This window comes from Oncorhynchus clarkii, unplaced genomic scaffold, assembly GCF_045791955.1.
Source record: "Oncorhynchus clarkii lewisi isolate Uvic-CL-2024 unplaced genomic scaffold, UVic_Ocla_1.0 unplaced_contig_3709_pilon_pilon, whole genome shotgun sequence".
In the NCBI taxonomy this organism is placed as follows: domain Eukaryota; kingdom Metazoa; phylum Chordata; class Actinopteri; order Salmoniformes; family Salmonidae; genus Oncorhynchus; species Oncorhynchus clarkii.
The window spans coordinates 80840-107704 of NW_027261024.1; the positions used below are offsets into that span (position 1 = coordinate 80840).

At 34.5% G+C, this 26865-nt stretch overlaps 1 protein-coding gene across 1 annotated transcript in view; it reads left to right on the top strand.

The window, feature by feature from the left end:
- Nucleotides 1–26865, top strand: part of LOC139403838 (solute carrier family 12 member 1-like) — a 64259-nt gene that overhangs the window by 27407 nt on the left and 9987 nt on the right. Inside the window, exons 7-18 of the mRNA XM_071146987.1 lie at nt 17933–18044; nt 18302–18429; nt 19229–19313; nt 19401–19564; nt 19702–19809; nt 20105–20228; nt 20385–20486; nt 20950–21105; nt 21303–21402; nt 21608–21719; nt 21828–21968; nt 24364–24470. Coding sequence (XP_071003088.1) covers nt 17933–18044; nt 18302–18429; nt 19229–19313; nt 19401–19564; nt 19702–19809; nt 20105–20228; nt 20385–20486; nt 20950–21105; nt 21303–21402; nt 21608–21719; nt 21828–21968; nt 24364–24470 — 1439 coding nt within the window. The remainder of the gene's footprint in view (nt 1–17932; nt 18045–18301; nt 18430–19228; nt 19314–19400; nt 19565–19701; nt 19810–20104; nt 20229–20384; nt 20487–20949; nt 21106–21302; nt 21403–21607; nt 21720–21827; nt 21969–24363; nt 24471–26865) is intronic.

Sequence of the window (26865 nt, forward strand, 5' to 3'; positions counted from 1 at the left end):
ACTACATTACATTATACTACTCTACACTACATTATACTACTCTACACTACATTACATTATACTACTCTACACTACACTACATTACATTATACTACTCTACACTACATTACATTATACTACTCTACACTACACTACATTACATTATACTACTCTACACTACATTACATTATACTACTCTACTCTACACTACACTACATTACATTATACTACTCTACACTACATTACATTATACTACTCTACACTACACTACATTACATTATACTACTCTACACTACATTACATTATACTACTCTACGCTATATTACATTATACTACTCTACACTACATTACATTATACTACTCTACACTACACTACATTGAATTATACTACTCTACACTACATTACATTACATTATACTACTCTACACTACATTACATTACATTATACTACTCTACACTACACTACATTACATTATACTACTCTACACTACACTACACTACATTACATTATACTACTCTACACTACTCTACACTACATTACATTATTCTACTCTACACTACACTACATTACATTATACTACTCTACACTACTCTACACTACATTACATTATACTACTCTACACTACATTACATTATACTACTCTACACTACATTACATTATACTACTCTACACTACATTACATTATACTACTCTACACTACACTACATTACATTATACTACTCTACACTACACTACATTACATTATACTACTCTACACTACATTACATTATACTACTCTACACTACACTACATTACATTATACTACTCTACACTACTCTACACTACATTACATTATACTACTCTACACTACATTACATTATACTACTCTACACTACACTACATTACATTATACTACTCTACACTACACTAGATTACATTATACTACTCTACACTACATTACATTATACTACTCTACACTACATTATATTATACTACTCTACACTACTCTACACTACATTACATTTTTCTACTCTACACTACACTACATTACATTATACTACTCTACACTACTCTACACTACATTACATTATACTACTCTACACTACATTACATTATACTACTCTACACTACACTACATTACATTATACTACTCTACACTACACTACATTACATTATACTACTCTACACTACATTACATTATACTACTCTACACTACAATACATTACATTATACTACTCTACACTACATTACATTATACTACTCTACTCTACACTACACTACATTACATTATACTACTCTACACTACATTACATTATACTACTCTACACTACACTACATTACATTATACTACTCTACGCTATATTACATTATACTACTCTACACTACATTACATTATACTACTCTACACTACACTACATTGAATTATACTACTCTACACTACATTACATTACATTATACTACTCTACACTACATTACATTACATTATACTACTCTACACTACACTACATTACATTATACTACTCTACACTACACTACATTACATTATACTACTCTACACTACATTACATTATACTACTCTACACTACATTACATTATACTACTCTACACTACACTACATTACATTATACTACTCTACACTACTCTACACTACATTACATTATACTACTCTACACTACACTACATTATATTATACTACTCTAAACTACTCTACACTACATTACATTATACTACTCTACACTACTCTACACTACATTACATTATTCTACTCTACACTACACTACATTACATTATACTACTCTACACTACTCTACACTACATTACATTATACTACTCTACACTACATTACATTATACTACTCTACACTACATTACATTATACTACTCTACACTACATTACATTATACTACTCTACACTACATTACATTATACTACTCTACACTACACTACATTACATTACATTATACTACTCTACACTACATTACATTACATTATACTACTCTACACTACATTACATTATACTACTCTACACTACACTAGATTACATTATACTACTCTACACTACATTACATTATACTACTCTACACTACACTACATTACATTATACTACTCTACACTACACTACATTACATTATACTACTCTACACTACATTACATTATACTACTCTACACTACACTAGATTACATTATACTACTCTACACTACATTACATTATACTACTCTACACTACACTACATTACATTACATTATACTACTCTACTCTACACTACATTACATTATACTACTCTACACTACACTAGATTACATTATACTACTCTACACTACATTACATTATACTACTCTACACTATATTACATTATACTACTCTACTCTACACTACACTACATTACATTATACTACTCTACACTACTCTACACTACATTACATTATACTACTCTACACTACATTACATTATACTACCATACACTACATTACATTATACTACTCTACACTACATTACATTATACTACTCTACACTACACTACATTACATTATACTACTCTACACTACACTACATTACATTATACTACTCTACACTACATTACATTATACTACTCTACACTACTCTACACTACATTACATTATACTACTCTACACTACTCTACACTACATTACATTATTCTACTCTACTCTACACTACATTACATTATACTACTCTACACTACATTACATTATACTACTCTACACTACATTACATTATACTACTCTACACTACATTACATTATACTACTCTACACTACACTACATTACATTACATTATACTACTCTACACTACATTACATTACATTATACTACTCTACACTACATTACATTATACTACTCTACACTACACTAGATTACATTATACTACTCTACACTACATTACATTATACTACTCTACACTACACTACATTACATTATACTACTCTACACTACACTGCATTACATTATACTACTCTACACTACATTACATTATACTACTCTACACTACACTAGATTACATTATACTACTCTACACTACATTACATTATACTACTCTACACTACACTACATTACATTATACTACTCTACACTACATTACATTATACTACTCTACACTACAATACATTACATTATACTACTCTACACTACTCTACACTACATTACATTATACTACTCTACACTACAATACATTATACTACTCTACACTACACTACATTACATTATACTACTCTACGCTACATTACATTATACTACTCTACGCTACATTACATTATACTACTCTACTCTACTCTACACTACATTACATTATACTACTCTACGCTATATTACATTATACTACTCTACTCTACTCTACACTACATTACATTATACTACTCTACACTACATTACATTATACTACTCTACACTACGGTACATTACATTATACTACTCTACACTACATTACATTATACTACTCTACACTACACTACATTGCATTATACTACTCTACACTACATTACATTATACTACTCTACTCTACACTACATTACATTATACTACTCTACACTACATTACATTATACTACTCTACACTACATTACATTATACTACTCTACACTACACTACGGTACATTATACTACTCTGCACTACATTACATTATACTACTCTACACTACATTACATTATACTACTCTACACTACACTACATTACATTATACTACTCTACGCTACATTACATTATACTACTCTACGCTACATTACATTATACTACTCTACTTTACTCTACACTACATTATACTACTCTACGCTATATTACATTATACTACTCTACACTACATTACATTATACTACTCTACACTACTCTACACTACATTACATTATTCTACTCTACACTACACTACATTACATTATACTACTCTACACTACTCTACACTACATTACATTATACTACTCTACACTACATTACATTATACTACCATACACTACATTACATTATACTACTCTACACTACATTACATTATACTACTCTACACTACACTACATTACATTATACTACTCTACACTACACTACATTACATTATACTACTCTACACTACATTACATTATACTACTCTACACTACAATACATTACATTATACTACTCTACACTACTCTACACTACATTACATTATACTACTCTACACTACATTACATTATACTACTCTACACTACACTACATTACATTATACTACTCTACACTACATTACATTATACTACTCTACGCTACATTACATTATACTACTCTACTCTACTCTACACTACATTACATTATACTACTCTACGCTATATTACATTATACTACTCTACTCTACTCTACACTACATTACATTATACTACTCTACACTACATTACATTATACTACTCTACACTACGGTACATTACATTATACTACTCTACACTACATTACATTATACTACTCTACACTACACTACATTGCATTATACTACTCTACACTACATTACATTATACTACTCTACTCTACATTACATTATACTACTCTACACTACATTACATTATACTACTCTACACTACACTACGGTACATTATACTACTCTACACTACATTACATTATACTACTCTACACTACATTACATTATACTACTCTACACTACACTACGGTACATTATACTACTCTACACTACATTACATTATACTACTCTACACTACATTACATTATACTACTCTACTCTACATTACATTATACTACTCTACACTACATTACATTATACTACTCTACACTACACTACGGTACATTATACTACTCTACGCTACATTACATTATACTACTCTACGCTACATTACATTATACTACTCTACTTTACTCTACACTACATTATACTACTCTACGCTATATTACATTATACTACTCTACACTACATTACATTATACTACTCTACACTACATTACATTATACTACTCTACACTACACTACATTACATTATACTACTCTACACTACATTACATTATACTACTCTACACTACATTACATTATACTACTCTACACTACACTACATTACATTATACTACTCTACACTACATTACATTATACTACTCTACACTACATTACATTATACTACTCTACGCTACATTACATTATACTACTCTACTTTACTCTACACTACATTATACTACTCTAGGCTATATTACATTATACTACTCTACACTACATTACATTATACTACTCTACTCTACATTACATTATACTACTCTACACTACATTACATTATACTACTCTACACTACATTACATTATACTACTCTACACTACATTACATTATACTACTCTACACTACATTACATTATACTACTCTACACTACATTACATTATACTACTCTACACTACATTACATTATACTACTCTACACTACATTACATTATACTACTCTACACTACACTACATTACATTATACTACTCTACACTACATTACATTATACTACTCTACACTACACTACATTATACTACTCTACTCTACTCTACACTACATTATACTACTCTACTCTACTCTACACTACATTGCATTACTCTACTCTACACTACATTACATTATACTACTCTACACTACATTACATTATACTACTCTACACTACTCTACATTACATTATACTACTCTACACTACACTACATTACATTATACTACTCTACGCTACATTACATTATACTACTCTACGCTACATTACATTATACTACTCTACACTACACTACATTACATTATACTACTCTACTCTACTCTACACTACATTACATTATACTACTCTACGCTACATTACATTATACTACTCTACACTACATTACATTATACTACTCTACACTACTCTACACTACATTACATTATACTACTCTACACTACACTACATTACATTATACTACTCTACACTACTCTACGCTACATTACATTATACTACTCTACTCTACTCTACACTACATTACATTATACTACTCTACGCTATATTACATTATACTACTCTACACTACATTACATTATACTACTCTACACTACTCTACACTACATTACATTATACTACTCTACACTACACTACATTACATTATACTACTCTACACTACACTACATTACATTATACTACTCTACGCTACATTACATTATACTACTCTACACTACATTACATTATACTACTCTACACTACATTACATTATACTACTCTACACTACGGTACATTATACTACTCTACACTACACTATATTACATTATACTACTCTACACTACATTACATTATACTACTCTACACTACACTACATTACATTATACTACTCTACGCTACATTACATTATACTACTCTACACTACATTACATTATACTACTCTACGCTACATTACATTATACTACTTTACACTACATTACATTATACTACTCTACACTACATTACATTATACTACTCTACACTACTCTACACTACATTATACTACTCTACGCTACATTTCATTATACTACTCTACACTACATTACATTATACTACTCTACACTACATTACATTATACTACTCTACACTACTCTACGCTACATTATACTACTCTACACTACGCTACATTATACTACTCTACACTACATTACATTATACTACTCTACACTACACTACATTACATTATACTACTCTACGCTACATTATACCACATTATACTACTCTACACTACACTACATTATACTACTCTACACTACATTACATTATACTACTCTACACTACACTACATTATACTACTCTACACTACATTACATTATACTACTCTACACTACACTACATTACATTATACTACTCTACACTACACTACATTACATTATACTACTCTACACTACATTACATTATACTACTCTACACTACATTACATTATACTACTCTACACTACATTACATTATACTACTCTACACTACATTATACTACTCTACGCTACATTACATTATACTACTCTACGCTACATTACATTATACTACTCTACACTACACTATATTACATTATACTACTCTACACTACATTACATTATACTACTCTACACTACACTACATGACATTATACTACTCTACTCTACGCTACATTACATTATACTACTCTACACTACACTATATTACATTATACTACTCTACGCTACATTACATTATACTACTCTACGCTACATTACATTATACTACTCTACACTACATTACATTATACTACTCTACACTACATTACATTATACTACTCTACACTACATTACATTATACTACTCTACACTACATTACATTATACTACTCTACACTACATTACATTATACTACTCTACACTACTCTACGCTACATTATACTACTCTACGCTACATTACATTATACTACTCTACACTACATTACATTATACTACTCTACACTACTCTACGCTACATTATACTACTCTACACTACGCTACATTATACTACTCTACACTACATTACATTATACTACTCTACACTACATTACATTATACTACTCTACACTACTCTACGCTACATTATACTACTCTACACTACATTACATTATACTACTCTACACTACATTACATTATACTACTCTACACTACATTATACTACTCTACGCTACATTACATTATACTACTCTACGCTACATTACATTATACTACTCTACACTACACTATATTACATTATACTACTCTACACTACATTACATTATACTACTCTACACTACACTACATGACATTATACTACTCTACTCTACGCTACATTACATTATACTACTCTACACTACACTACATGACATTATACTACTCTACTCTACGCTACATTACATTATACTACTCTACACTACACTATATTACATTATACTACTCTACGCTACATTACATTATACTACTCTACTCTACATTACATTATACTACTCTACACTACACTACATTACATTATACTACTCTACACTACACTACATTACATTATACTACTCTACACTACGCTACATTATACTACTCTACACTACATTACATTATATTATACTACTCTACATTACATTATACTACTCTACACTACATTACATTATACTACTCTACACTACTCTACGCTACATTACATTATACTACTCTACACTACATTACATTATACTACTCTACACTACATTACATTATACTACTCTACACTACATTACATTATACTACTCTACACTACGGTACATTATACTACTCTACACTACACTATATTACATTATACTACTCTACACTACATTACATTATACTACTCTACACTACACTACATTACATTATACTACTCTACTCTACGCTACATTACATTATACTACTCTACACTACACTATATTACATTATACTACTCTACGCTACATTACATTATACTACTCTACGCTACATTACATTATACTACTCTACACTACATTACATTATACTACTCTACACTACACTACATTACATTATACTACTCTACGCTACATTATACCACATTATACTACTCTACACTACACTACATTATACTACTCTACACTACATTACATTATACTACTCTACACTACATTACATTATACTACTCTACACTACACTACATTATACTACTCTACACTACATTACATTATACTACTCTACACTACACTACATTATACTACTCTACACTACATTACATTATACTACTCTACACTACACTACATTACATTATACTACTCTACACTACACTACATTACATTATACTACTCTACACTACATTACATTATACTACTCTACACTACATTACATTATACTACTCTACACTACATTACATTATACTACTCTACACTACATTATACTACTCTACGCTACATTACATTATACTACTCTACGCTACATTACATTATACTACTCTACACTACACTATATTACATTATACTACTCTACACTACATTACATTATACTACTCTACACTACACTACATGACATTATACTACTCTACTCTACGCTACATTACATTATACTACTCTACACTACACTATATTACATTATACTACTCTACGCTACATTACATTATACTACTCTACGCTACATTACATTATACTACTCTACACTACATTACATTATACTACTCTACACTACATTACATTATACTACTCTACACTACATTACATTATACTACTCTACACTACATTACATTATACTACTCTACACTACATTATACTACTCTACGCTACATTACATTATACTACTCTACACTACATTACATTATACTACTCTACACTACTCTACGCTACATTATACTACTCTACACTACGCTACATTATACTACTCTACACTACATTACATTATACTACTCTACACTACATTACATTATACTACTCTACACTACTCTACGCTACATTATACTACTCTACACTACATTACATTATACTACTCTACACTACATTACATTATACTACTCTACACTACATTATACTACTCTACGCTACATTACATTATACTACTCTACGCTACATTACATTATACTACTCTACACTACACTATATTACATTATACTACTCTACACTACATTACATTATACTACTCTACACTACACTACATGACATTATACTACTCTACTCTACGCTACATTACATTATACTACTCTACACTACACTATATTACATTATACTACTCTACGCTACATTACATTATACTACTCTACTCTACATTACATTATACTACTCTACACTACACTACATTACATTATACTACTCTACACTACACTACATTACATTATACTACTCTACACTACGCTACATTATACTACTCTACACTACATTACATTATATTATACTACTCTACATTACATTATACTACTCTACACTACATTACATTATACTACTCTACACTACTCTACGCTACATTACATTATACTACTCTACACTACACTACATTACATTATACTACTCTACGCTACATTACATTATACTACTCTACGCTACATTACATTATACTACTCTACTCTACTCTACACTACATTACATTATACTACTCTACACTACATTACATTACATTATACTACTCTACACTACACTACATTACATTATACTACTCTACACTACACTACATTACATTATACTACTCTACACTACATTACATTATACTACTCTACACTACATTACATTATACTACTCTACACTACACTACATTACATTATACTACTCTACACTACTCTACACTACATTACATTATACTACTCTACACTACACTATATTATATTATACTACTCTACACTACTCTACACTACATTACATTATACTACTCTACACTACTCTACACTACATTACATTATTCTACTCTACACTACACTACATTACATTATACTACTCTACACTACTCTACACTACATTACATTATACTACTCTACACTACATTACATTATACTACTCTACACTACATTACATTATACTACTCTACACTACATTACATTATACTACTCTACACTACATTACATTATACTACTCTACACTACACTACATTACATTACATTATACTACTCTACACTACATTACATTACATTATACTACTCTACACTACATTACATTATACTACTCTACACTACACTAGATTACATTATACTACTCTACACTACATTACATTATACTACTCTACACTACACTACATTACATTATACTACTCTACACTACACTACATTACATTATACTACTCTACACTACATTACATTATACTACTCTACACTACACTAGATTACATTATACTACTCTACACTACATTACATTATACTACTCTACACTACACTACATTACATTACATTATACTACTCTACTCTACACTACATTACATTATACTACTCTACACTACACTAGATTACATTATACTACTCTACACTACATTACATTATACTACTCTACACTACACTACATTACATTACATTATACTACTCTACTCTACACTACATTACACTACTCTACACTACACTACATTACATTATACTACTCTACACTACATTACATTATACTACTCTACACTACACTAGATTACATTATACTACTCTACACTACATTACATTATACTACTCTACACTACTCTACACTACATTACATTATACTACTCTACACTACATTACATTATACTACTCTACACTACACTACATTATACTACTCTACTCTACTCTACACTACATTATACTACTCTACTCTACTCTACACTACATTGCATTACTCTACTCTACACTACATTACATTATACTACTCTACACTACACTACATTACATTATACTACTCTACACTACTCTACATTACATTATACTACTCTACACTACACTACATTACATTATACTACTCTACGCTACATTACATTATACTACTCTACGCTACATTACATTATACTACTCTACACTACATTACATTATACTACTCTACACTACACTACATTACATTATACTACTCTACTCTACTCTACACTACATTACATTATACTACTCTACGCTACATTACATTATACTACTCTACACTACATTACATTATACTACTCTACACTACTCTACACTACATTACATTATACTACTCTACACTACACTACATTATACTACTCTACACTACTCTACGCTACATTACATTATACTACTCTACTCTACTCTACACTACATTACATTATACTACTCTACGCTATATTACATTATACTACTCTACACTACATTACATTATACTACTCTACACTACATTACATTATACTACTCTACACTACTCTACACTACATTACATTATACTACTCTACACTACACTACATTACATTATACTACTCTACACTACACTACATTACATTATACTACTCTACGCTACATTACATTATACTACTCTACACTACATTACATTATACTACTCTACACTACATTACATTATACTACTCTACACTACGGTACATTATACTACTCTACACTACACTATATTACATTATACTACTCTACACTACATTACATTATACTACTCTACACTACACTACATTACATTATACTACTCTACTCTACGCTACATTACATTATACTACTCTACACTACACTATATTACATTATACTACTCTACGCTACATTACATTATACTACTCTACACTACATTACATTATACTACTCTACACTACATTACATTATACTACTCTACACTACTCTACACTACATTACATTATACTACTCTACACTACACTACATTACATTATACTACTCTACACTACACTACATTACATTATACTACTCTACACTACATTACATTATAATACTCTACACTACACTAGATTACATTATACTACTCTACACTACATTACATTATACTACTCTACACTACACTACATTACATTACATTATACTACTCTACTCTACACTACATTACATTATACTACTCTACACTACACTAGATTACATTATACTACTCTACACTACATTACATTATACTACTCTACACTACACTACATTACATTACATTATACTACTCTACTCTACACTACATTACACTACTCTACACTACACTACATTACATTATACTACTCTACACTACATTACATTATACTACTCTACACTACACTAGATTACATTATACTACTCTACACTACATTACATTATACTACTCTACACTACTCTACACTACATTACATTATACTACTCTACACTACATTACATTATACTACTCTACACTACACTACATTATACTACTCTACTCTACTCTACACTACATTATACTACTCTACTCTACTCTACACTACATTGCATTACTCTACTCTACACTACATTACATTATACTACTCTACACTACACTACATTACATTATACTACTCTACACTACTCTACATTACATTATACTACTCTACACTACACTACATTACATTATACTACTCTACGCTACATTACATTATACTACTCTACGCTACATTACATTATACTACTCTACACTACATTACATTATACTACTCTACACTACACTACATTACATTATACTACTCTACTCTACTCTACACTACATTACATTATACTACTCTACGCTACATTACATTATACTACTCTACACTACATTACATTATACTACTCTACACTACTCTACACTACATTACATTATACTACTCTACACTACACTACATTATACTACTCTACACTACTCTACGCTACATTACATTATACTACTCTACTCTACTCTACACTACATTACATTATACTACTCTACGCTATATTACATTATACTACTCTACACTACATTACATTATACTACTCTACACTACATTACATTATACTACTCTACACTACTCTACACTACATTACATTATACTACTCTACACTACACTACATTACATTATACTACTCTACACTACACTACATTACATTATACTACTCTACGCTACATTACATTATACTACTCTACACTACATTACATTATACTACTCTACACTACATTACATTATACTACTCTACACTACGGTACATTATACTACTCTACACTACACTATATTACATTATACTACTCTACACTACATTACATTATACTACTCTACACTACACTACATTACATTATACTACTCTACTCTACGCTACATTACATTATACTACTCTACACTACACTATATTACATTATACTACTCTACGCTACATTACATTATACTACTCTACACTACATTACATTATACTACTCTACACTACTCTACACTACATTATACTACTCTACGCTACATTTCATTATACTACTCTACACTACATTACATTATACTACTCTACACTACATTACATTATACTACTCTACACTACTCTACGCTACATTATACTACTCTACACTACGCTACATTATACTACTCTACACTACATTACATTATACTACTCTACACTACACTACATTACATTATACTACTCTACGCTACATTATACCACATTATACTACTCTACACTACACTACATTATACTACTCTACACTACATTACATTATACTACTCTACACTACATTACATTATACTACTCTACACTACACTACATTATACTACTCTACACTACATTACATTATACTACTCTACACTACACTACATTATACTACTCTACACTACATTACATTATACTACTCTACACTACACTACATTACATTATACTACTCTACACTACACTACATTACATTATACTACTCTACACTACATTACATTATACTACTCTACACTACATTACATTATACTACTCTACACTACATTACATTATACTACTCTACACTACATTATACTACTCTACGCTACATTACATTATACTACTCTACGCTACATTACATTATACTACTCTACACTACACTATATTACATTATACTACTCTACACTACATTACATTATACTACTCTACACTACACTACATGACATTATACTACTCTACTCTACGCTACATTACATTATACTACTCTACACTACACTATATTACATTATACTACTCTACGCTACATTACATTACATTATACTACTCTACACTACATTACATTATACTACTCTACACTACATTACATTATACTACTCTACACTACATTACATTATACTACTCTACACTACATTACATTATACTACTCTACACTACATTACATTATACTACTCTACGCTACATTACATTATACTACTCTACACTACATTACATTATACTACTCTACACTACTCTACGCTACATTATACTACTCTACACTACATTACATTATACTACTCTACACTACATTACATTATACTACTCTACACTACTCTACGCTACATTATACTACTCTACACTACATTACATTATACTACTCTACACTACATTACATTATACTACTCTACACTACATTATACTACTCTACGCTACATTACATTATACTACTCTACGCTACATTACATTATACTACTCTACACTACACTATATTACATTATACTACTCTACACTACATTACATTATACTACTCTACACTACACTACATGACATTATACTACTCTACTCTACGCTACATTACATTATACTACTCTACACTACACTATATTACATTATACTACTCTACGCTACATTACATTATACTACTCTACTCTACATTACATTATACTACTCTACACTACACTACATTACATTATACTACTCTACACTACACTACATTACATTATACTACTCTACACTACGCTACATTATACTACTCTACACTACATTACATTATATTATACTACTCTACATTACATTATACTACTCTACACTACATTACATTATACTACTCTACACTACACTACATTACATTATACTACTCTACACTACATTACATTATACTACTCTACGCTACATTACATTATACTACTCTACACTACATTACATTATACTACTCTACACTACATTACATTATACTACTCTACACTACATTACATTATACTACTCTACACTACATTACATTATACTACTCTACACTACTCTACGCTACATTATACTACTCTACACTACGCTACATTATACTACTCTACACTACATTACATTATACTACTCTACACTACACTACATTACATTATACTACTCTACGCTACATTATACCACATTATACTACTCTACACTACACTACATTATACTACTCTACACTACATTACATTATACTACTCTACACTACATTACATTATACTACTCTGCACTACATTACATTATACTACTCTACACTACACTACATTACATTATACTACTCTACACTACACTACATTACATTATACTACTCTACACTACACTACATTATACTACTCTACACTACATTACATTATACTACTCTACACTACACTACATTATACTACTCTGCACTACATTACATTATACTACTCTACACTACACTACATTACATTATACTACTCTACACTACACTACATTACATTATACTACTCTACACTACACGACATTATACTACTCTACACTACACTACATTATACTACTCTACACTACATTACATTATACTACTCTACACTACATTACATTATACTACTCTACACTACACTACATTATACTACTCTACACTACACTACATTATCCTACTCTACACTACATTACATTATACTACTCTACACTACATTACATTATACTACTCTACACTACACTACATTACATTATACTACTCTACACTACATTACATTATACTACTCTACACTACATTACATTATACTACTCTACACTACATTACATTATACTACTCTACACTACACTACATTACATTATACTACTCTACACTACACTACATTACATTATACTACTCTACACTACACTACATTATACTACTCTACACTACATTACATTATACTACTCTACACTACATTACATTATACTACTCTACACTACACTACATTACATTATACTACTCTACACTACACTACATTACATTATACTACTCTACACTACACTACATTATACTACTCTACACTACACTACATTATACTACTCTACACTACATTACATTATACTACTCTACACTACATTACATTATACTACTCTACACTACACTACATTATACTACTCTACACTACATTACATTATACTACTCTACACTACACTACATTATACTACTCTACACTACATTACATTATACTACTCTACACTACATTACATTATACTACTCTACTCTACACTACATTACATTATACTACTCTACACTACATTACATTACATTATACTACTCTACACTACATTACATTATACTACTCTACACTACATTACATTATACTACTCTACACTACATTACATTATACTACTCTACACTACATTACATTATACTACTCTACACTACATTACATTATACTACTCTACTCTACATTACATTATACTACTCTACACTACATTACATTATACTACTCTACACTACACTACATTACATTATACTACTCTACACTACACTACATTATACTACTCTACACTACATTACATTATACTACTCTACTCTACATTACATTATACTACTCTACACTACATTACATTATACTACTCTACACTACATTACATTATACTACTCTACACTACACTACATTATACTACTCTACACTACATTACATTATACTACTCTACGCTATATTACATTATACTACTCTACTCTACTCTACACTACATTACATTATACTACTCTACACTATACTACATTACATTATACTACTCTACACTACACTACATTATACTACTCTACACTACACTACATTATACTACTCTACACTACACTACATTACATTATACTACTCTACACTATATTACATTATACTACTCTACTCTACTCTACACTACATTATATTATACTACTCTACGCTACATTATACCATATTATGCTACTCTACATTATATTATACTACTCTACATTACATTATACTACATTGCTCCACTACATTATACTACACTACATTGTACTACACTATACTATGCTACATTCCACTACATTATACTATGCTACACTACGCTACACTATTCTACATTATACTACACTACATTATACAACATTGTACTACACTAAGCTACACTACATTATACTACGCTACATTATACTACGCTACATTGTACAACATTATACTACACTAAGCTACACTACATTATACTACACTACATTATACTACACTACATTATACTACACTACATTATAATATACTACACTACATTATACTACGCTACATTATACTACGCTACATTATACTACGCTACATTATACTACAATACATTATACTACGCTACATTATAATACACTACTCAACGCTACATTATACTACGCAGCATGATATAATACACAACACATACACTACACTACATTATGCTACTCTCACTACGCTACACTGCACTTCACTGTACAGCTAGAGACAGATCCACATACAGTGTGGTTCAAATCCCCATGTTTCCAGTAGAAAATTAATCAACTGATATCAACTTGACATCTTTCAATTCCATGTCTGATATTGACCGTAACTGAGATCAGTATGTGTTCAGTTCCTTATCACAGTCGGTTTCTCCTCTTCAGCTGTTGGAGAGGAATGGTGTGACCTTGTAACTGTCCTCTAGTTTCATATGAAAACTTTGTAACCCAGACTAACCTGTTGATCCTGTCTCTTCAGGCCCAGATCGGTTTGCTGATCATCCTCCTGGTAGCCATCGCCAACGTCTTCGTAGGAACTGGCATCCCAGCCTCCACCGACAAGAAGTCTAAAGGATTCTTTAACTATGACGGTAAGGCAACAGAGGTTTCCTTCGCATAGATAGAGGAATTCATCAAATACATAACCTTTATAATGCTCACATTTATAATCAAGCTATATTAGTTTCATGATGAGAGCCCCGAGTTTGTCCTGCTCAGGTCACATGGTCAGGAGGAGAACATGTCTTTTTCTATACTCTGTCAAATGACACACAGAGACAGCATCACCAGTATGACACAGAGACACCCTTCTCATCCACATCTATTCTTTTCTCTTTCTCCCCCACAGCCAAAATATTTATGGAGAACTTACCGCCGGACTTCCGAGATGGAGAGACGTTCTTCTCTGTGTTCGCCATCTTCTTCCCTGCTGCCACGGGTATCCTGGCTGGAGCTAACATCTCTGGAGACCTGAAGGTATGAAGGGCAAAAAATGACCCACTATGTTCCTCTGCCTGACCACACAGCAGATCTCAGTTCACTGTTAACATACGACTCCAGAGAGATGTGTTCTTGTAGTCATGTTTCTTAAAATTATATTATGACATTTCAGATTTAGATATGATTATTTTCACGAAGTAGTTTGTAGCTTTATAAGTAGCTTTATAAACTACTGTATATTTCTCTTTAGGGTAGCTTTACTGTAGCACAACCTCTTCCTGTGTGAAGTCATTGGTAGCTTAGAGAGAGAGAGAGGGAGAGAGAGAGGGAGAGAGAGAGGGAGAGAGAGAGAGAGAGAGACAGAGACAGAGACAGAGAGAGAGAGAGAGAGACAGAGAGAGAGAGACAGAGACAGAGAGAGAGAGAGAGAGAGAAAGAGAGAGAGAGAGAGAGAGACAGAGAGATAGTGAGAGAGACAGAGAGATAGTGAAAGATGATCAGTGAAAAGAGAGGTAGAAGCACAATACCTGGACCACGAAACATCCAATAGAAGATAGGACATATCCACTCAGTGTTTATTGTAACATGTTTCTAACAGCCAGTGATGAGTGTGTAACGGATGTGAAATGGATAGCTAGTTATCGGTGGTGGGCGCTAATAGCCTTTCAATCGGTGACGTCACTTGCTCTTAGACCTTGAAGTAGTGGTTCCACTCTTTATTGTGTCTGTGAACAGGCACCTTCACTTTAAACAGCAGAGAATGATGATCCCATAGACCCAAACCACTGTTTCCTCCAGCTATCACTTCTGCTGTTTATTTCTGGTTCTACTGCAGGATCCCCAGGATGCTCTCCCTAAAGGAACCCTGCTGGCCATCCTCATCACTGGAGTCACATACCTGGGAGTTGCCCTCTGTGTCTGTAAGGATGCACGCGCGCACACACACACGAACGCACACACGAAACCCTCCCTAAATGTTGTGTCTGTTCTGTTTTCTGATTGATCAGCTGCCACGGTGGTGCGTGATGCAACAGGAAACATCAACGACACCATTGCCACAGGGATGGACATGTTCTGTAACGGTACCAACACTGCTGCCTGTGAGCAGGGATGGAACTTCTCCTCCTGTGATGTCAGCAGCTGCAAGTTTGGCTCCATGAACAACTTCCAGGTACAAGAACAACAACAACAATGTAACAACAATCAAACAACACAGTTACACATTCAGTACAACAACACAACAAAATAACCAGACACACACACACAGTCCAGTGAAACTAAACAGCCCCTGTGTCTCCTCCTCCCCAGGTGATGACCATGGTGTCAGGGTTTGGTCCTCTCATCACAGCAGGAACCTTCTCTGCCACCCTCTCCTCTGCCCTCGCCTCCCTCGTCAGCGCACCCAAAGTCTTCCAGGTCAGTCACACTACTAATGTCTATCACCTGTCTCCTCATTCATCAGCTCTGAGGGTTCCAGGTACTACTACAAGGTCTATGATGAGTGAAACAGAGCCCCTCTCTTTTTCATGTTCCTTCTAGCCAGATGACAACAATTGTCAAACTATGTTACAATCAGCTAACTCCCACTCCTCCCTCCTCTACCTCTCTCTCTTCCTCCTCCCCCACCTCTTCATCCACCCTTCTCTTCCTGCTCCTCCTCACCTTCTCGCCCCCCTCTTCCTCTTCTTCCTCCTCTTCCTCCTCCTCTCAGGCTCTGTGTAAAGACAACATCTACACTGCACTGAAGTTCTTCGCCAAGGGACACGGCAAGAACAACGAGCCAATCAGAGGCTACGTTCTGACTTTCATCATCGCTGTCGCCTTCATAATCATCGGTGAGTGAGGTCACTACACACATTTAAGATAAACCACAGTCGCCAATTAGTTTAATATTGGTAATGTCACAAACAACTCAAATGAATCTCTGTTGTGTGTGTCTCTCTCTGTGTTTGTGTGTGTGTGTGTGTGTGTGTGTGTGTGTGTGTGTGTAGCCGATCTGAACGTCATTGCGCCCATCATCTCCAACTTCTTCCTGGCATCGTACGCCCTCATCAACTTCTCCTGCTTCCACGCTTCATACGCTAAGTCACCAGGTACTCTCTCTAACTCTCTCTCTCTCTAACTCTCTCTCTCTCTAACTCTCTCTCTCTCTCTCCCTCTCTCTCTCTCTTTAGCTCTCTCTAACTCTAACTCTCTCTCCCTCTCTCTCTCTTTAGCTCTCTCTAACTCTCTCTCTAACTCTCTCTCTCTCTCTAACTCTCTCTCTCTCTCACTCTCTCTCTCTCTCTCTCTAACTCTCTCTCTCTCTAACTCTCTCTCTCTCTCTCTTTAGCTCTCTCTCTCTCTCTCTCTAACTCTCTCTCTCTCTCTCTAACTCTCTCTCTCTCTCTCTAACTCTATCTCTCTCTCTCTAACTCTCTCTCTCTCTCTCTAACTCTCTCCCTCTCTCTCTTTAACTCTCTCTCTCTCTTTTTAGCTCTCTCTCTCTTTAACTCTCTCTCTCTCTCTCTCTAACTTTCTAACTGTTGTCTCCTGTGATCTCTCCCCCCTGTGTAGGCTGGAGGCCAGCGTACAGGTACTACAACATGTGGTTGTCTCTGTTTGGAGCGGTGCTCTGCTGTGGTGTGATGTTTGTCATCAACTGGTGGGCTGCTCTCCTCACCTACGCAATCGAGATCTTCCTATATGTCTACGTCACTGTCAAGAAGCCAAGTGAGACACAGACATTGATTTGCATCAAGCTGACATTAGAATACATATGAACCAGTCACACACAAAGAACCAAAAAGTTCTACTATGATAAAGGAATGAGTACATAGGGATGACATAAGATGTACATAGCTACTACATATGACATACGTAGCATCTCTAAGTTCAGTGTTAACATCAGAGTGTTCTGTTGTCCTCAGATGTGAACTGGGGCTCGTCCACTCAGGCCGTGACGTTTGTCAGCGCGGTCAACAACGCTCTGTCACTGACCGGAGTAGAGGACCATGTTAAGAACTTCAGGTAAGAGCCAACAGAAGCCACTGGTATTACACCTCTTACTATGCTGTTGGATGGCGAGTGGAAGAAAACCTACTCTGTTCATGGTTAGAGGTGAAATTAAAAGAAGGGGACTGGTACAATACTGCTCTGCATTCTAACCTGAAAGTGTAGAATGTTAAGAAGACTAATGTGATTTAGATAACTGACTGTTATCCCCCCTCCTCAGACCTCAGTGTATGGTGCTGACAGGAGCACCTAAGAACAGACCGGCACTCCTGGACCTGGCTCATTGTTTCACTAAGAACTACGGACTCTGTCTCACATGTGAAGTCTTTGTGGTAAGAGGACAGACATTTGATTAAAGTCACCAAGTTCTTCATCCTTCAATTCCTCCTTCACACACAGCGCTATGAGATAATATAATATCCCCTCCTATCTCTCCCCAGGGCCCCAGAACAGAGACATTGACAGATGTGAACGCTGGAATGGAGAAGAACCAGATGTGGCTGAATAAGAAGAAGATAAAAGCCTTCTATGCTGCAGTGGCCTGTGACTCCTTCAGACAGGGAACTGAGAACCTCATGCAGGTACACCTCCACGTCTACTACCTGGACCTCTAATAGATACACATACTCTGTGGTAGTTATTGACTGCTGCAGGAACCTACACATGGATTCATCATTTATAATAGATACACACACACACACACTTTGATAGGAAGGCTTTCTATACTACTTTTATTATTGCCTCTTACATGAGTACAATGAATCAATTCATGGAGATATCAAGCCTAATGGTTCATCCTTAATAGTCTATTGACACATGTATATCAATCTAAGCAACATTATTAAGAAATCCCTATCAAAATCCATCAGTTTAAGCTAGAGATGAGTTTCTGCATGGGCTGTATCTCAATCCACCGCAGGCCTGTCACCCTTCCACATCTGTGGTGGAAGGTGGCCGAGCTACAGCGGTGTTTGTCAGACCATGAGACATGCCCAAAATCGGTCTTCTCATGAAAAAGTCTGTAGGGTCCGAAGAGCCTACAAACTATGGAAAAGGGAGACTCTCACAAACACGATGGTGTTCTCAGTTTTGCTCTATGACTCCCACATGTGTTACGGGACTCGTCTGAAGGTAACCCATACAAATGGATAGAAGCATGGAGTTAAATATGTGTCCAAAAAAATAAGAATATTTCTAATATCTCCTAGATATAGGACAGACAATTCAAAACCTTATTCCTTATGATTATTATTATTTATTTATTTTGCCATTTATAAATGTGTTATTCAATGCGTTTTTATGGGCTATAGTAGTAAACGCCAAATTCAATATTTTACCTGATCATGTTTAACTTCTACTTTGAGGTTAAAACTGTTTTCTATATAATATGACTATTCAACTGTTACCATGACAACAACATGTCATGGTTCAAAGTTAACTAGACTAGAGGACGGGTTAGGTTGGTTTTCTAACATTTTGGGATGAAAGTTACTTAATTTTCACATGTAAGCCTCAACAGGCTATGCTAGCTGAGATGAGTGCTAAAGCATAAGAAACAAGAGCAGCGTAGCATGGTAGCAGCAGCGTAGCAGAGCGTAGCTGCGTAGCAGCAGCAGCAGCAGCGTAGCAGCAGCGTAGCAGCAGCGTAGCAGCAGCGTAGCAGGGCAGCAGCGTAGCAGCGTAGTCCAGTCTTGACTAGTTTTACACAGCATTTCTACCTCCCTTCAGTCCAGCCTAGCTCAGCCCAGACAGAACTGGTGTCTAAGTTAATGAGGTAGGAAGAGGAGAAGATAGAGTTATGGTCCATTTATGGTTGTCTTTATCACATTGGAACGGAGATAAGACTGTGTAGCGTGGTGTGGGTGGTCAAGAGGAGTGCTAGCTTTAAAGAGAAGCCAGATTAAACAGAACTATAGTCTATCAGTGATTAACACAATGGTGAATGAGATCCTGCAGACAAATACAGTGCCTTCAGAAAATATTCAGACCCCTTGACTATTTCTATATTTTGTTAAGTTACAGCCTTATTCTAAAATGGATTAAATATTTTTTCCCCCTCGTCAATCTAGACACAATACCCCATAATGACAAAGCAAAACAGGTTTTTAGAAATGTTTGCTAATTTATTTAAAATAAACTGAAATATTACATTTGGATAAGTAAATGTAATATTTACTCAGTACTTTGTTGAAGCACCTTTGGCAGCGATTACAGCATCGAGTCTTCTTGGGTATGACGCTACAAGCTTGGCACATCTGTATTAGGGGAGTTTCTCCCATTCTTCTATGCAGATCCTCTCAAACTCTGTCAGGTTGGATGGGGAGCGTTGCTGCACAGCTATTTTCACATCTCTCCAGAGATGTTCAATTGGGTTCAAGTCCGGGCTCTGGCTGGGCCACTCAAGGACATTCAGAGACTTGTCTCGAAGCCATTCCTGCATTGTTTTGGCTGTGTGCTTAGGGTCTTTTTCCTATTGGAAGGTGAACCTTCACCACAGTCTGAGGTCCTGAGGGCTCTGGAGCATTATTTATTTAATCCATTTTAGAATAAGGCTGTAATGTAACAAAATGTGGAAAAAGTTGAGGGTTCGGAATAATTTCCGAAGGCAGTGTACCTCTTCAGAGATCAGGGAGGTTAATTAATCAGGCTGTGAAAGAACTTTATAGTATTGTTTACTAGGCTATTCTCAACTTCTGTGTTTTGGAATATACTTTTCATTAATAAAATACTATTTTTGCTGGAAAGTCTTGCGGTCTTGGAGTCAAATACTTCCAAACGCGACCTTGATTTAAGTTGACCAGCATGCAGGGTTGGTGAAGTTTGCACTTTGGAGATGATTCCATTGGTTTTATTGTACCAGGCAGGAAAACTAGAAGTCTTTTCCATGTTTTTGTCCCAGGTCTGCTTGAATGCAGGTAGTGTAAGTCTTTCAAGATCAGCCTGTGTGTTATAACCTGTTGTCATTCTCTGTCCTAGGCATCAGGTCTGGGTCGTCTGAAACCCAACATTCTGATGATGGGCTTCAAGAAGGACTGGAGGACAGCAGACACAGCCGGCGTACAGAGCTATGTAGGAGTACTGCAGTAAGTCACACTCATACACTGAGTGGAACACCTGCTCTTTCCATGACAGACTGACCAGCTGATTCCAGGTGAAAGCTATGATCTCTTATTGATGTCACCTTTTAAATCCACTTCAATCAGTGACGATGAAGAGGAGGAGACGGGTTAATGAAGGATTTTTAAGCATTGAGACAATTGAGACATGGATTGTATATGTGTGGCATTCAGAGGGAGAATGGGTGAGAACGTGCTTTTACGTGCCTTTAAACAGAGTATGGTGGTAGGTGCCAGCTGCACTGGTTTGTGTCAAGAACTGCAATGCTGCTGGGTTTTTACAGTTTTTTTTCGATTGCTAAACGACAGTGGGCACAACTGGAGTCACATGTGCAAAACTCTAACTACAGTCTGCACTACCAACAGTCACCTGAGCTAAACAGTTCACATCACCTGCAAAACTCATTCCAAGCAACACAACTCTTAACACATGGCTCAAAACACGCTCAGTGCAGCCAAACACTATGCACAACCCTCACTGAGATAACACACACTGTCACTCAGAACACACTGAGAGTAAAAACACTAGCATCAAACACCAATACAGAAAATACAAACTTTTCATCTTTACAGTTTGAACAATTTCAGTGACTTCATACAAAGTAATATTTTCTTCAAAGAAAAGAGTGACATTCTTTCACATGATTTATTACATTTTTTAGAACATAACAATTCTTTAAGGTAAATGAAAATTAGCAGTTTGCTTCAATAGTCTGTAGTAATTTACGGAATTACAGTAATGAGAAAAAAAAGGTAGAAACTAAAAGTACATACTGTAATTCGAACAAATAATTGAGGGGCTAATCCTGCCTCTCTCTAGCATCAGGCCACAGGTTTTCTTCAACATCACATCTAATGTTTTCTCTTGCCATGCACCTCGGGAAGAACCTTCTGGAGTGCCTTATCCATCCCTGGCAGTCCTCTGGACTCGTGTCCTCACATCCGGCACGCATGGCTTCCAAAAGAGACATTTGGTCATGTGGGTGGTGACCAAACACTTTCCACCTCCAGGCAGAGAAAAACTCCTCTATTGGGTTGAGGAAGGGTGAATATGCAGGCAGGTACAAAACCATAAATCTGTGATGTGCTGCAAACCAATCTGTGACAGCTGCAGAGTGGTGAAAAGCAACGTTATCGCAAACTATGACAAAAACTTGGGGGTTTCTTACTGGCTCCCCCTGTTCTGCTGGCACTAGCTGAGCATAGAGCTGTTCTAGGAAAGCTATAAGCCTTTCTGTGTTGTATGGGCCAATGAGTGGTGTGTTGAGAAGCAAACCATCATTGGCCATTGCAGCACACATGGTGATATTTCCCCCCCTTTGGCCTGGAACCTCCACAGTGGCCCTTTGACCTATAACATTCCTTCCTCTGCGCCGTGTTTTGGCAAGGTTAAATCCAGCTTCATCGATAAATACAAATGAATGTGGTCTTTCCAGTGCTTCCACCTCCATTACTCTCTGAAAAACAGTAAGTGCACAGTTTTACTGTAGAAATGCTAGTGTTTTTTTTTTACTGTAAATATTTTGTATAGCTGTGTACGTAACCTCAGACGTCTTACCTGGACATATTGGTATCTTTTCTCTTTTACCCGTTCACTGTTTCTCTCGAACGGTACAGTGTATAACTGTTTCATTGTAACTTGGTGTTTCTTTAGGACTCGAGCAATAGTTGTTGTGCTGACAGAATTAACATTTTCAAATATATCATTATCAGCCAGCACTCTATCTTGAATCTCCCACAGTTTTATTGCATTGATAGACAACAACCATGTCAACAATAGCATTTTCCTGCGCATCTGAAAATATTTTTCCTCTTCCCCCTGTTGGGGGCAGCCTTTGGGTCCTGTTGTAAAAATATATTTTACAGTCAAACTTACTGTAATATATATCTGTGTAAATATTATATAATTGCAATACAAAATAGATTCCTGTAATGTTTTCATTTACTGTAAGGATGTAACTCTCACCTGTTTGCATGATGGAAAATTCGCATTACAGATGCCACTGTGGATCTTTGCAGATTGGGTTGCACCCTCAACCCTGCCTCTCTCAATGAGAGACCATGGTTCACGACATGGTCTATAAGTGTAGCCCTTATTTCATCTGAAATAAAAGCTCTTTGTCTTCTTTGTCTTCCTCCACGCATCCGCCCTCTCCCTGCCACCCTTCTCCCTCCACGAACCCATCTTCCTTGTTCCATTTCCAAAATGAGTCTTTCTGAGCTCTACCTATATATACTGTAATATGTGTGTGTGTTCACTAACAAGTCTAAAACAAGACACCTGCTTAGCCTTTCAGCTGAAATTGCAATCAGCAGTGTTTGAAAGGCACAAGGCTGAAGTCTATTCCGTTTTGAATGTGTG